General features: G+C 31.5%; 1 protein-coding gene across 1 annotated transcript; it reads left to right on the top strand.

Moving 5' to 3' along the window:
• Positions 1-1,961: 1,961 nt before the first annotated feature.
• On the top strand, positions 1,962-2,468 carry LOC106433314. The gene has a single exon (XM_013874163.1). The coding sequence runs from the start codon at positions 1,962-1,964 to the stop codon at positions 2,466-2,468; it is 507 nt and encodes a 168-aa protein (XP_013729617.1).
• Positions 2,469-15,757: the final 13,289 nt, after the last annotated feature.

Here is a 15,757-nt window from a genome sequence, read left to right as displayed (position 1 = left end):
GGCAATCATGTCACCCAGGAGGTTCGAAGGTTCTTGATTCTGGACAACTCCCATCTGACTGGAACTACACTGAGCTATGTCTATTACCTAAATTCCAGAACCCGAATCAAATGAAGGATCTGAGACCGATCAGCCTCTGTTCAGTGGTTTATAAAATTGTTTATAAAGTGTTGTGCGAGCGGTTGAAGGTGGTTCTTCCTCACATTGTCTCACCAACACAAGGACATTTTGTTGAGGGAAGATTGATCTCTGATAATCTCTTGATTGCACATGAGATGGTGCATGGCCTGAGAACGAATCCATTGTGTAAATCAAATTTCATTGCCATCAAAACATATATGTTCAAGGCTTATGATAGAGTGGAATGGGATTTCTTGGAAGCTTTGTTTCTCAAGTTGGGCTTTCATACGAAATGGGTTTCTTGGATCATGATATGTGTCTGCTCTGTCTCGTACTCCGTCTTGCTCAATGGACAATCTTATGGACATTTCATGCCTAAACGAGGTATCAGACATGGAGATCCTCTCTCTCCTTTTCTTTTCATCTTGTGTGCTGAGGCCTTAGTGCATACAATGAGTCAGGTAGAGCAAATTGGTTCGATCACAGGAATGAAAATCGCACCAGGCTGTCCATCGGCTCAGCATCTCTTGTTTGCTGACGATAGTTTCTTCATGTGTCGTGCAACATTGACTGAATGTGCGGAGTTTCTGCGTCGGCTGAAACTATATGGAGACTCTTCAGGACAAATGATTAACTTCCAAAAGTCAGCTATTACCTTTGGAGCAGGCATTGATCCAATAATGAGACGTCTCCTGGCTGAATTTTTAAGTATTGACTAGGAAGATGATGATGGCAAATACCTTGGTCTTCCAGAGTGCTTCAGTGGTTCCAAACAACAGCTGCTGGCCTTCATTGGAGAAAAGATGAGTAAGAGACTCAAAGGTTGGTTTGCTAAAAAGCTATCATTTGGAGGCAAGGAAATTCTTTTGAAGTCTATAGCAATGGCTCTCCTTGTCTATGTCATGTTATGTTTCAGACTAGCAAAGCATCATTGTCAAAAACTTATGAGTGCTATGACAAGTTTCTGGTGGGATAAGAATGGTGAGAAGAAAAAAGATTCATTGGGTCTCTTGGAAGAAGCTGTGTATATCTAAAGAGAATGGTGGGTTGGGATTCCGGGATATCGAGGACTTTAATCAGGCTCTCCTTGCTAAGCAGGCGTGGAGAATACTTAACGATCCAAACAGCCTAATATCTCGAATCTATAAAGGAAGATACTTCACAAGGTCAAGCTTTCTGAAATGTGGTAAAGGCTTTAGACCTTCTTACGCGTGGAGAAGCATAATTTTTGGGAGAGAATTGCTCAACTGAGGTCTTGTTAAGTCCATTGGGAATGGAAGCTCAACATACGTATGGTCTCATAACTGGATTATGGATGACGGCCCTAGAAGACCTATCAACAAACAAAGAGACACTGATGTGAACCTACGTGTTGCATCTTTAATGGGGAGTGATGGGCAATGGGAGGAGAACAAGCTCCAGCTTCTGTTTCCGGTCAATGAGGTCAATCTAATCCTTCAAATGCAGATTGGAAACGTTGCTGATAAGGACATATGGGTGTATACACCACAAGGATTTTATACAGTGAAAAGTGGTTATGCCTTGGCGTCGAAGTTGAAAGAGTCTGAAGCTGTACGTGAAATGGAGTCATCACCAGGTGTTCTGGAACTCAAAAGACTCATTTGGAAAGTTCCAACGCTTCCAAAGATACGGAACTTCCTATGGTGAGCTGCGTCTGGTGCTCTCACAGTGACAAAGAGGCTGAACTCTTGAGGTTTAAATTTAGACACAAGTTGCAAAATCTGCAAGTCTGCAGTAGAAAATATTGAGCATGTGCTTTTAAATGCACGATGGCACAAGAAGCGTGGTCCATTGCAGGATTCTAGCCTCTCCCTTTTCAAATGCAGCTCTCCTTGCTGGAATTACTTACTGCTTATATTCAGAAGGTGTCCGACGAGACTGTTCCGTTAGCGCAGAGACAAGCCATCCCCTGGATTCTTTGGACGATCTGGAAAAACAGGAACATGATCCTGTATGCTGATACACAGGAGTCTCTGATCATTCAAATTCAAAAGGCGGTTGAAGAGGCCCATCTTTGGAAGGAGTTGAATATGCAGCAACAAACTCTTGAGATTCTACACGGTCTGAATGAAGAAACGAAGAAATGGGATCCACCTTTACCAGGTTATGTGAAATGCAACATCCATGCAAATTGGAGAAACGCAAAGCTTCATAGTGGAGTGGCTTTCATTGTTCGTGATCAGAGTGGCATTGTCCTCCACCATGCCAGAGACGCTAACACTTTCTCTCCGAACAGAGCAACTGCTGAACTTCGATGTCTGGTATGGACCTTACAGAGTTTGAAGGATCTGGGCTATCAGGATGTTGTGATTGGTTCAGATTTTTGAGAGATCGTTGAAGCAATAAAGAAGCCCTTAGACTGGCCCCTATTCAGAGTGCTCCTTCAAAAGATAGACACATTATGTGTTCTTTTCCGTTCGATAGCCTTTGAATTAGAGTCGTATTCTTCAAATCAGATTGCAAGAGAGATTGCAAAGAGTGTCCTTCGAGATGGCCGTTTCCAATCTTATTTGGCCTTAGGAGGACCAGCTTGGCTTCACCAAAGGATTTTAAGGGAAGCATTGTTGAACAGCTCGTATATCTTATTTAAGGTTGAGCTTTTTGCTTTGTTTCCTTTTCTACTTTGTAATTGTGAGATTGTTTCCCTCCATGCCTTTACCTTTCTAATGAAGAAGTTAAAAAAAAAAAACAGAATAATTGTATTTTATTTATATATTTTAAAATTGATTATTTTGTGGTTTTTATTTTTTATTTATTAGATAATGAGAATATAACTATAGATGTGTAAAAAAATATTATGCTATAAGTTTTTTAAATGAATAAACTAATTCCAAATATTATTGAAATTATGAAAAATGATACTAAAGAAATTATGGACACTCTCTGATTTTATTCACATGTTTTTCGTATATGTTTATTAGATTAATTACAAAACGTTTATAATCAAAGTCTGAAATTGAAAATATATATTTTTATTTATTTTTATGAAAGAATGTAAAAGTTGAAGATATTAAGGGGTAAGCTTAATTAAATTATATAATACAAGATAAGAGCTTGTTGCGTTGCAACGAGTTTTGTTTGATGTTTTAATTTAATAAAACCCATAAAATAATAAATCATTTTATTATAGTATTATGATTGTTTTTTTTTTTTGCATATGTTGTTTGAGATTTATTTTATAATTAAAAATCGTTTTCACCTATAAGTTCAAATTAATATTTATATTTTATAATCATGGTGCGTAGATGAGTTGTTATGAACTTTATACCAAGGATTAGAGAAAATACTATACATAAACATTTAAACTGAACACAAACCGAAATAAGAAATGAAAAATAAAAAGAGATGAAAGTTAAATACACCAATCGAATCAATGACAACATTATACATGTTCTTATGTACTAATTTAATGTTTTCTTAAATAAGTCTTTAAATTTTTATTTTGCTAGGATTTTTTAAAAAAGGAACACATTCTATTTTATAAATCTCCTTTTATTTACAATTAAAAAATTAAAAAAATAATATTATATACTCTTTTACAATTTTGTTTAAAATTAAAAAAAAAATTACTGTCATATAACATATTACAATTATTTTCTCTTTAAAATTTCAGAAAAACAAAATATTGCTATCAAATAATAATTTTTAGTTATTAATAAATAATTTTAAAATTGCTATTTTTGCAATTCGTATTAATACTAATTTTACACTTCTTTTGTTAATTAAATAATTCTTAGTATCATGTTCATCATCAAACACTCTCTTAAAAATATGATCAAATAAATTTTTACAATTCTCTTTTGGTTAGGACTTAAAAATATCATACAAATTTCTTCTCTTTAGGTTTTTTTTTTATAAAAAATGAAAAGAACTATTAAATATTATTTTACAGTTTTGTTGGATTTTAGAACATTAAATTAATATTACATAATCTTTTACAATTATATTTTGTCTAGGATTTTAAAAAATAAAATTTCTATCAAATAACTATTTCCAGTTAATATTAACCATTTCTAAAAGTTGCAATTTTAAAAATTTGTTTTTTCAATATCATTAATATTTTTACAATTTTTCTTGTTAATTAAATAATTTTTACTATCATGTTTATCATTAAATTTTTGAAGTAAAAATTACTATTAAACAAAATTTTAAAATTTTCTCTGGTCACGATTTAAAAAAAAAAGAAAAATTAAGATTCTTAATTGGTTAAGATTTGAAAAAAAAATTATTTTAGAGATCTCTTTTATTTAAGATTTTAGGAAAAGAACAAGTTATTTTCAAATAATGAAAGTTTTTATTGACACATTCACAATCTAATTTTTTAATTGACACATATCACAATCATATTAGGTGAAATATTTGAAATTAATTTTGGTTTATATTTTTTAACACAAAATTATTAAAAATTAAATTTAGTTAATTATAATATAAATATGATTATTTTCACGTTTTCATTTTATTTAGACTTTTAAAAAGAAAATTAATTATTTATTTCTTTTACATTTTAATACAACTATTTTAGTTTTAATAGAAAATTATGTTTAATTATATATATATTTTGTCTTATACATACAAACATATATTTATCATATTTACACATACTCATGTACGACAATAACATCAAAATTAAAAGTTATTCTACCATCATAAGATGTATAATAAGGATAATAAAAAGTTGAGTTTTATCAAGAAATTAAAAGAAAATACTCAGGTAAATACTTTTCAGGTAAATACTATTGTGTTTTGTAAAAATAATATGTGCAAGCTTAAACCTAAATAAAGATGTGAAATATTTATAGATATTTTTTGTCATAATTTTTTAATATACAAATATCTATTAAAAAAGGAAAGTTATTTACTTATAAGAAAATAATAAGAGTACTTTTACAATTTTATTTTAATTGTGCTCTTAAAAAGTAATATTATTTATATTCTTTTGTTTTTTGTTTTTTTAACATCGTACGGCTGATCTATTACTCAAGCTTGAGGTGGTATTGGGAACCAGACCGGAATATCAAGTAATATTATTTATTTTAAAGTTAGTTTTTATTCATGTTTTTATTAAAAAAATTATTGTACTTGTAGCATTTTACAATTCGTTTTTGTTTAACATTTTTTCTTAAAAGTTAATGTTTATCTTTTATAATTCTCTATCATTAGTATCTTTTGAAACAAACATTATAATAAAAATAATAATAAAAATAATCATAATAATAATAATAATAATAATATTAATCAGACTATTAAATAATATTTATAATTAATTTTTAAGAAAAATCGTTTTTATTATTTTAGTATATATATTTTTGATTGTGATATAGTTTAACACATATCATATTTTTTAAATATATGACTACCATGTATCACAATCATGTTAATTAGCAATTTTGAAGAACCAAGCTCAATATAATCTTTTATAATTATATTTTTATTAAAAGTTTAGAAAATAAAAATTATATTAAATAAATTGTTTTCAAATCTATTTTTTAGGATTTTGAAAAAGAAAAATTTCTAAAAAGATTACTACTAAATATTTTTAAAAATTGTTTTTACTATTAAATAATTTTTAAAAGTAGTTTTTTCAAAATTCGTTTTTATTATCTTATTATATATTTTTTAATCATTATTTATTTAAACACATGTCACAATATTAGAAAAAAAATTATTATCAAATAATCTTTTGCAATTATCTTTTGAATAGGATTTTAAAAAAGGAAAATTACTATTAAATAAATATATATATATATATATATATATATAATGAGATTTTAATAAAATTCGTTTTTGTTAATATCTTAGTATATATATTTTTAATTATGAGATAGATTAACACATATCACAATCTTAAATATATAATGTCTATGTATCGCGATCATATTAATTAGCAACTTTGAAGAACCAAACTTTATATAATAAGATCATTTATTGATAAGCTAGATTATAGGAAATTGTTTGGACTAAAAGAGGAATGAATTCAATTTTTTTTAAAAAGTGATCATTTTTAATCATAATTAAAAAGTATCTGCACACCTTGTTTGGTATATTAATGCTCAAATTATTTTAGAAAATAATTTACTTCTTAAAAAAGACAAACATTAATGAAAGATTGATTTAATTAATTTTTAATGGAATTTAAATATTGTGCAAGTTTAAGGATTAGTTTATATTTGTACTAGTGTTTTAACAGATTAGATATAAAATTAATATATATAAATTATTTTTTCATGGTCTTATAGTTGTTTAACTAATCAATATATCATTATTGTTTTTTCGGTTTATTAATTAGTTATTTTAGGTTTATGTTTGAACAATAATTATTTTGGAAATAAATTTTGGTATATTTTATGGTTTTTAATTTGAAAATGTAGTAAGTTCTAAAAGTTTGGATTATGTAGTTTTTCATTGATATTTAAAATGTAATTAATTAGTTGTTTTAGTTTAGGATCAAATTAGGAAATGATTTATTAAATTAGGAAAAGACGAAAAAATCTTAAATTTAGGGTTATAAATTATTCAGCGGCATTTACTTGTAAATAAATATTAGTTTTAAAAGTTATTTTTATTGTACTTCAATTTTAATAAGATAGATGATAATTCTGATGATGATTTGTTGTAACTTTCTATAAAATATTTTTGTCATTTTGTAGATATATACGGTTAAAATTAGTTAAAATAAATCTTAAAAAGCTGTAAGACCGTTAAAAATGAATACAAAAATACATAATCACTAGTTTTTTTGCCCGTACGTGTGAGCTTAATCGTTTTACAAATATTTATTACTTTATATTTTATTAATTGAAAAACCATCATGATAACTTATTATTTATGTTTTCAAAAAAATTAGATCAAACATCAAATTATATATATATATATATATATATATGCATGAAAAAAATTCATTAAAATATATATGTTTATTATTGTGTTGAAATTGTAACAGAAAACATTTACATATTAAAAATATTTTAGAAAATATATTTATACAAAATGTTTTTAGTTGATTAATATTCAATTATAAATTGTTTATATGTTATTTTATAACTTTAATAATTGAAAAAAAAATTTAAGATAACAACACAATGTATAATAATTAGAGAAATTCCCTAGGATAGCTCTTTTTAAGTTTTTGTCACAAAAATAGCATTCTATGAAGAAAATAACCAAAATAAATTTTATTAAGGGGTAAAAATATCTAGGGTTAACTAATCTAGACTTAGGGTTTAGAGTTAAGGGGTGGCGCTTTGGGGATAGGGTTTCAAATGTTAAAAAATAAAGAAAAATTAAAATTAAAATTTTAAAATAAAAAAGGTCTATTTTGGTCATTTTCTTTCTTGAGAGTTATTTTGTGACAAAAACTTAAAAATAGCTATTTGAAAGAATTTCCCTAATAATTATTCTTATTTATAAAATTCGAATATCATTAATAAAAATTCGTTTTAATTATATAATTAATTATATATAGAATTTATTAAGGGTAACATTGACTTTAACCACTTAATTATTATAAATTGTTTTATATCTTATTTTTATCTTTTATAATTGAAAATATGTTTTAATAATATTATTACTAAAAATTTGTTTTTGATTATATAGTTAATTAAAGATCAAAATTCTTTAAGATTATGTGTATAAGATTATATAATTAATTATAGATCAGAGTAATCTTATAAGATTATATAATTAATTATAAGATTACTTTGCAAATAATGGTATAGATAGATAGATTTATTCGAAAAAAAAATTGAATGAAAATAATGATTTGGTGCAAAAATAAATAAGGTTTCGTTATAATTTCCTAAAATTAAATTAACAAGCATCCGATGAAATAGGCTAAACAAATTTTTTGTTGTCAATAATAACTATACTAATTTAAACTAAACTCGATTCATAAAATATAATCGAGAATACAAAATCAACATAAGACACAGAAAAATTTGAAGCACTACCATGCTAATTTTTCCGCATCTGTATTTAGCTAATACATATTTGAATCACAAGGGTAAATTTAACAATGATTCCTAGGTTCGATTTCCCTCAGAAACTAAATTATTATTACTCGGCCCAAGTGGATTACACGGTGGATCGTAAGATATGATCGATTCGCCTTCTGGTATTAGTCGGAAGATATTCCAAACTCGGATCAGGTAGTATGGTAGCTAATCCATTATGTAGCATTAAGTGTGTTCTTTCCGGGACCAACCGGATCAGCCAGGTTTATCAAAAAAAATTTTTTAACAATGATAGGTAATTATTAAGGAGTTTATAAATTAAAAAGATACTCGAAAGTGGAAGGCACAATTAATAATCCCAGACAAATTAAGTGGACATATAATAGGACTAAGAAACATCTCGTCACTTAATTGCCGTAGTTTTAATTTGATCAAATCTTGCTTTATATAGTGATTAAAACATATTATCATAATTATGTTTTTAACTGTCTTTACAAATTTTCAAAAACGGTGGCAGAGATTGTGACATTGCTAAACTTTTTGAACATCTTTTGTTCCGCTATATATATTAATCCACCGAAAACATGGCATAAATCGATTAATTGTCAGATAGTTACCCTTTTCCCTTAATACACAAACAGTTTACAAATGGTACCTTCTGATGTCCAAAAGACATTAATTTATTTGAAAAAACAAACTATTACGTTATGCAAATTTTGACTCATATTAAATTGGTGATTTATGTAGGTATTGAATAATCCAAAAATATCAAATACTTGCTTTTTTATTTACATAAATGTATGAGTATTACAGTTTCAAAAAAAAAGTATCTTTAAATCTGAAATACATAATCTTATTTTTAAAATTAAATGGTGCAGGGGAGAAACCAAAGTTCTGGTTAATAGCAATTGTAAAATTGTTGATAGGCAAATCAAAATGACGGATGAAATAAGCAGTTATTGATTTCAAATCTGAAATACATAATCAGATATTACGATATCTCCTTATCAAAGTAGATATTCTCCAAATATTGTATATTTCCTTTTCTCTGTTATCTAGGTTACTTGACCTAAAACTCTTGTAATATAAAAGACGACTCATGTAAACGTGAATAAACACAAGGTTCATATCAAGTTTGGCATGATATCAGAGCCACACCCTAATTGATCCTAAGACTGCAAATCGTTTCTCTTTGATCTTCTTCTCTAATGGTGACTTCCACCGAATCCTCTCAATCAAACAAAGATGAGATCTCCTCATCACCTTTCTATTTGCATCCATCGGATCATCCTCATCACGTCCTTACTCCAATTCTTTTGAATGGAGACAAATATGAACGATGGGCAAAACTTGCAAGGAACAATCTTCGAGCCAAGCAGAAACTTGGTTCCATAGATGGAACTATTAAACAACCATCAGTTGAGTCGAAAGATTACAACAGATGGGTTACCGTCAACTCTATGTTAATCGGGTGGCTATACGCAAGTATTGAACCCAAAATTCATCATGCTATCTCTGTGGTGGAAAATTCTCAAGTTATGTGGGAGAGCTTGAAAACTCGATTCTCAGCAGGTAATGCTCCTCGAGTGCATGAATTAAAAGCTGATATCATCGCATGCCGTCAAGAAGGACAAGACATTGCATCTTATTTCGGCAAACTCAAAGTTATCTGGGATGACCTTGATGATTATGAACCTGCACTCGGGTGTTGTTGCAACAAAATCGACTGCTCCATCCTTCTCTCTCACAACAAGAGGTGTGATCATGAAACGATACATCAGTTTCTCATGGGTTTAGATGCTTCAAGATTTGGTACCACTCGCACAAATCTGTTGGGACGTCTCACTCGGGAAAAAGACCTCACTGTTGATCAAATTTATTCGGAACTCGTCCCATAAGAAAGACATCTCAGTGTTTCCAGAAGCAAAGAAGAGCGCATCAACGCAGTTAGTTTTGCTGTTCAAACTGGGGTGACTGCGATAAATTCAGTGGGTCGAGGTCGAAATAATCTACTATGCACACATTGCGGTTGCACCAACCACACAGTCGACACATGTTTTGCAAAACATGGATACCCAGACGGCTGGTTTGACTCGCAGAATGAAGGCAGAGGACGTGGTCGTGGCAGAGGAGGCCGCGGTAGAGGACGTTCAGCTCCACCTCGAGCTAATAATGCTCAGGTTACAACCTCAGCAACAGAATATCCAAATATTCCTGGTGTTAGCAAAGAAGCATGGTCAGCGATAGTAAACTTGCTAAAACCTGACAACTCATCTCCCTCCGAAAAACTGTCTGGTAATGTCGATTTTCTCTTAGACTCGGGAGCATCACATCACATGACTGGTGATGAGGATCTCCTAACAAATCTTCGTGATATATCTCGTTGCATTGTTGTGTTACCAAATGGTAAACACTCGTTCGCCACAAAAGAAGGATCAATTCATCTCGGAGGCGATACGATTTTGAGTCGTGTCCTTTATGTTCCTGATTTGGCATGCACACTTATATCACTAGCTCGTTTACTGAAAGAGCTCTCTTGTTTTGCTATATTCACTGACAAGTTTTGCGTTATACATAACCGTTCTTCGAAGATGCCGATTGGAGCAGGTGAAGAAGAGAACGGGGTTTATCATCTTCGCGGGGTTGTTCAGGCACGAGCAAACAAAGCTTCATCAGTGGCAGAAGCAGTTTTGTGGCATCAACGCTTAGGACATCCCAGCAAGAAAGTGTTGTCTCTGTTTTTGTCTACCTTAGAGGGTTTTAATGTTAAAGATTTTGATTTTACGGAGCTTTGTGATGTTTGCATTCGAGCAAAACAAACTCGAGATTCTTTTACCAATAGTACTAATAAAGAAGCCGAGTGTTTTTCTTTAATTTATTGCGACGTTTGGGGACCCTACAGCATTCCATCTTCTTGTGGTGCTTACTATTTTCTTACCATCGTAGACGACCACTCCAGGGCTGTATGGACACACCTCTTACTTGCAAAGAGCGAAGTTGCCTTGGTCCTTAAGAATTTTTTTTCAATGACCGAACGCCAGTTTGGAAAGAAGGTACAAATGGTTCGCAGTGACAATGGAACCGAGTTCACATGCATGAAATTTTATTTCTCTGCTAATGGTATTCTTCATTAAACCTCCTGTGTTGAGACACCTCAACAAAATGGAAGAGCAGAACGCAAACATAGACAAATTTTAAATATGGCAAGGGCTCTTCTCTTTCAAAGTAATTTACCTACAAAGTTTTGGGGTGAAAGTATTCTTACCGCTGCGTATCTCATTAACCGTACTCCTACACCTCTCCTTGATGTAAAATCACCTTATGAAGTTCTTTACAAGTCCTTACCACATCACTCCAGTCTTCGCATATTTGGGAGCTTATGTTTTGCAAAGCGTCAAACGGCACGGACAAACAAGTTTGATGCACGAAGTAAGCGTTGTGTGTTCCTCGGGTATCCGCAAGGACAAAAAGGGTGAAAGGTCCTTGATCTTGAAACAAACTCTATATTTGTTTCTAGAGATGTTATTTTTAAAGAGACATTTTTTTCCGTATGCGTCAAAAGAGTCAGACATGAGTTCGTCATCTCCATCTCCAGAAATTGTTTCTCAACCATCTCCACCGAATCCTATTATAATAGACGAGTTTTCTCACTCGCCACCTTCACCTGATATTGACTTCAGGGGGAGCTCTGCAGACACGACTATTACCTCTCCTCCGATGGCCACTACCACGATGGAAAGTAATGCCCCCACGGAAACATCACCTAATGAATCTCCTGTAAATACAGTTCCAGCTGCTCCAGTAGTCCCAGTTGCTCCTATAACAGAAGAACTAGGTCGAGGCATGAGACAAAAGGAACCGTCAACACGTCTTAAGCCTTACGTTACCTACTCTGCCTCCTGCGAAATCAACCATGTTCTCGACGACACAAGCTCTGCATCGGCCTCTTCAGGTACATGTCTTTATCCTATCGCTAACTTTGTCAATTGTGAACGGTTTTCCAGTAAACATGCAGCGTTTTTAGCTAATATTACCCTCAATACGGAACCACTTTATTTCAAAGATGCTGTTCAGTTTGAAGTCTGGCGAAAATCAATGGGCTATGAAGTTGATGCACTTGAGATAAATCACACTTGGTCGCTTACTAAACTTCCTCCTGGAAAGAAATCTCTTACATCCAAATGGGTTTACAAGATTAAATACAATGCTGACGAAACTATAGAGCGCCATAAATCCAGGCTGGTAGTCATGGGAAATCATCAAGAATAAGGAATCGATTATGATGAAACGTTTGCTCCCGTTGTCAAGATGAATACAATTCGAATTCTTCTTGAAGTTGCTGCTGCTAAAAATTGGGAACTTCATCAAATGGATGTCCACAATGCTTTCTTACATGGTGATCTTGAAGAAGAAATTTACATGAAACCTCCACCTGGTTTTCAGCCTTCGGATCCTTCTCTTGTTTGTAAGCTACACAAGTCATTATATGGGTTACGCCAAGCACCTCGCTGTTGGTTTTCCAAACTCTCAACTGCGTTACTTAAATATGGATTTGTTCAGTGCCGGAAAGACTGTTCTTCACATACTCATATATGTTGATGATTTGGTCATCATTGGCAATGACTCTTCAATGATAACTCAGTTCAAAGATTATCTTCATTCTTGTTTCCGTATGAAAGATTTGGGTCAGCTCAAGTATTTTTTGGGCATTGAAGTCGCTTGTGGACCTGATGGCATATATCTCTCGCAAAGGAAATATTGTCTTGACATTATAGCTGAGTGTGGTCTAACGGGTTCTCGTCCATTTGATACACCAATCGAACAAAATCACCGGCTACCATCCGACAAAAGTCCTTTCTATTTAAATCCATCAAGATATAGGCGGTTGGTTGGTCGACTAGTCTACCTTGCTATAACTCGTCCAGAACTAAGTTATTGTGTTAATATCTTAGCTCAGTTCATGCAAGCTCCACGACAGGCTCATTGGGATGCAGCTTTGCGGGTTGTTCGATATCTTAAAGGCTGTTCGGGCCAAGGTGTGCTACTTTCATCTATCTCTGATCTTCAACTCACAGCCTACTGCGACTCTGACTGGGCATCATGTCCTACTTCAAGACAATCTCTCAGCTGCTATATAGTCCTTCTCGGCCACTCACCTGTTTCGTGGAAGACGAAAAAGCAAGATACAGTGTCACTTTCTTCTGCCGAAGCAGAGTATCGAGCTATGACTGCCGCTGTTCAAGAACTTATGTGGATTAAAGAGCTTCTTGAATCAATCGGCATTTCTCACAAGACTCCCATGAAGCTTAACTGTGATAGTAAATATGCTTTGCATATTGCGGCAAATCCTGTCTTTCATGAGCGTACGAAACATATTGAGAAAGATTGCCATTTCATACGAGATGAAATCAAATCTGGCAACATTGTCACATCTCATGTCAGTACAACGAAACAACTTGCGGATTTACTCACTAAAGCTCTCGGACGACATCAATTTTCTTATTTACTTGGCAAGTTAGGCGTTTGTGACTTCACGCTCCAACTTGAGAGAGAGTATTACGATATCTCCTTATCAAAGTATATATTCTCCAAATATTGTATATTTCATTTTCTCTGTTATCTAGGTTACTTGACATAAAACTCTTGTAATATAAAAGATGACTCATGTAAACGTGAATAAACACAAGTTTCATAGTTTGGCATCAGAAAACAATAAAACAAATTATTTCATTTTCTTTAGCTAGATTCACGACTAGCGATTGAATAAGTGAATATTTGCTTAACTTTTTAGCAAAAAGGTCAAATCAGAATCTATATAGAAAGAGGGTGAATTATAGTAGTAGCTTACATTGCGTGTATGTATATTCGAATAAGGCCAACTATGGACAATTTTTTTTAATCTGTGTTCATATTGAATAATAAAATCGTTTGCCTGTGAAGGTTTTGACGTTTTACGTCGTGGATTCCAACATCGATGCATCTGTATATTATTTTTTCAAGAAAAATCTGCGAAGGACACGAACGATTTAAAACCGATCGATAAACGAGTAAATAATTATTCCCAAATTTAAAACTGACATGAACTAAAAAATAAATAAACATGGTATGTGAATGTGACACTGTTCGAGAGGCACGTGCGATGCCAATCGCGTTTAATCAAGAAACTAACAATAAAAGTGTACAGACATTAATATGAGACAAATAGATGGGGTGGGTGGGATTCATTCACAAAATTTCTCATGCCATTCGTGGTTATGATTTCATCGCAAGACTAACTTCTCATAAAACAGCATCAACTACTTAAGTTCACATAAAAACGAAAAAGAGAATCTAGAGTTAAATCTAGTTGTAAATAAATAAGCTAGTTTGTTTTCACAGAAATATAGAGTCCAAATGTTACAAACCTTATCACACCATAGTTAATAGTAACAAAATTTTCTAATATATCTATTTATTTATATGTTTTTGTTACTATTAGGATTCTATATTTATTGTCATGATTTTCTCCAAAAAATTTCTTGGTTTTCTCCAAAAAATTTCTTGCCATCTGCAGTTAGATTTCATGGCAAGACTTAACTTCTCATAAAACAACATCAACTAAGTTACACATGAAAACGAAAAAGAAAAGAAACTCTAAGAGTTAAATCCAATTGTAATGCATATAAATAAATAAACTAGTTTGTTTGCACAGAAATATAGAGTTTGAATATTACAAACTGCATTGCACCATAGTTAGCAGTAATAAAATTTGTTTACCCAAAAAAGAAAAATATATATATATATATATATATATATATGTTTATGTTACTATTAATACCACACCGCAACAGTTTTTTCGTATGTTGACATTCGGACTCATGGATTTACATTTTTAGCCAACGGAAATTACTAGCACAGAGCATTTTCTTTACTTATTTAGATGCAATTTACAAACAGTTTCCTTTGGCATTTTTCGAGAATTAAAAAAGAATTTTGTAATCTTGCTTACAAAAACTAAAAAGGAAAATAAAAGAACCACTTTTGATTCTTGAGGTTGACGCGAAAGAGGTGATTGTACTCGTGATAACTGTATGTGGATATCAAGCTGAGAAAAGTGAAAACAACAGTAACTTTCACTCTTTTTTTTTTTTTTTTTTTTTTTTTTTTTTTCACTGGACGCTCTCTGGAATCCCGGAGGAGTCGAACCCGTGTGCCTTGGAATAGTAGATCAGAACGGTAAATTTGTCACAGTAACTTTCACTTACCATCACAATTTAATTGTTCAGGAAAATAGTAGATCAGAACGGTAAAATGATTAGAATCATGGGATTCCTAGACTAATTTAACGAAAGTATTTAGCATAATTTTGTAAGCCGTTGAATGGCAATTTTGATTAGTATATTTAGCATTAAAATGGTAAATTCTCCCATAAATACTATATGTTTCTTTTCTATTTAAATACACACTCATAGTGTATTACAATATACATAGGTTTTTACATAGATAAAAAAATATTTAATTTGTTTTTTCTAACCTGAGAGTCTGAGACATCATTTAATACTTTTCTTTAAAAATCTAAGTAATATTAATGTTATATAATATAATTGTATTGAAACTAACTAATATTGCATTATAAATTGAAAACATCATCCAAATTTATAAATCAAATTCTCTATAATATCAGTTAA

The sequence above is a fragment of the Brassica napus genome, chromosome C5, assembly GCF_020379485.1.
Source record: "Brassica napus cultivar Da-Ae chromosome C5, Da-Ae, whole genome shotgun sequence".
In the NCBI taxonomy this organism is placed as follows: domain Eukaryota; kingdom Viridiplantae; phylum Streptophyta; class Magnoliopsida; order Brassicales; family Brassicaceae; genus Brassica; species Brassica napus.
Note: the sequence above shows the minus strand (reverse complement) of the source record. Positions and strands in the feature narration are given on the sequence as shown.

What these genes read in the sequence shown, in the direction of transcription:
- LOC106433314 (XM_013874163.1), top strand. Translation starts at nt 1,962, where the DNA reads ATGCAGCTCTCCTTGCTGGAATTACTTACTGCTTATATTCAGAAGGTG.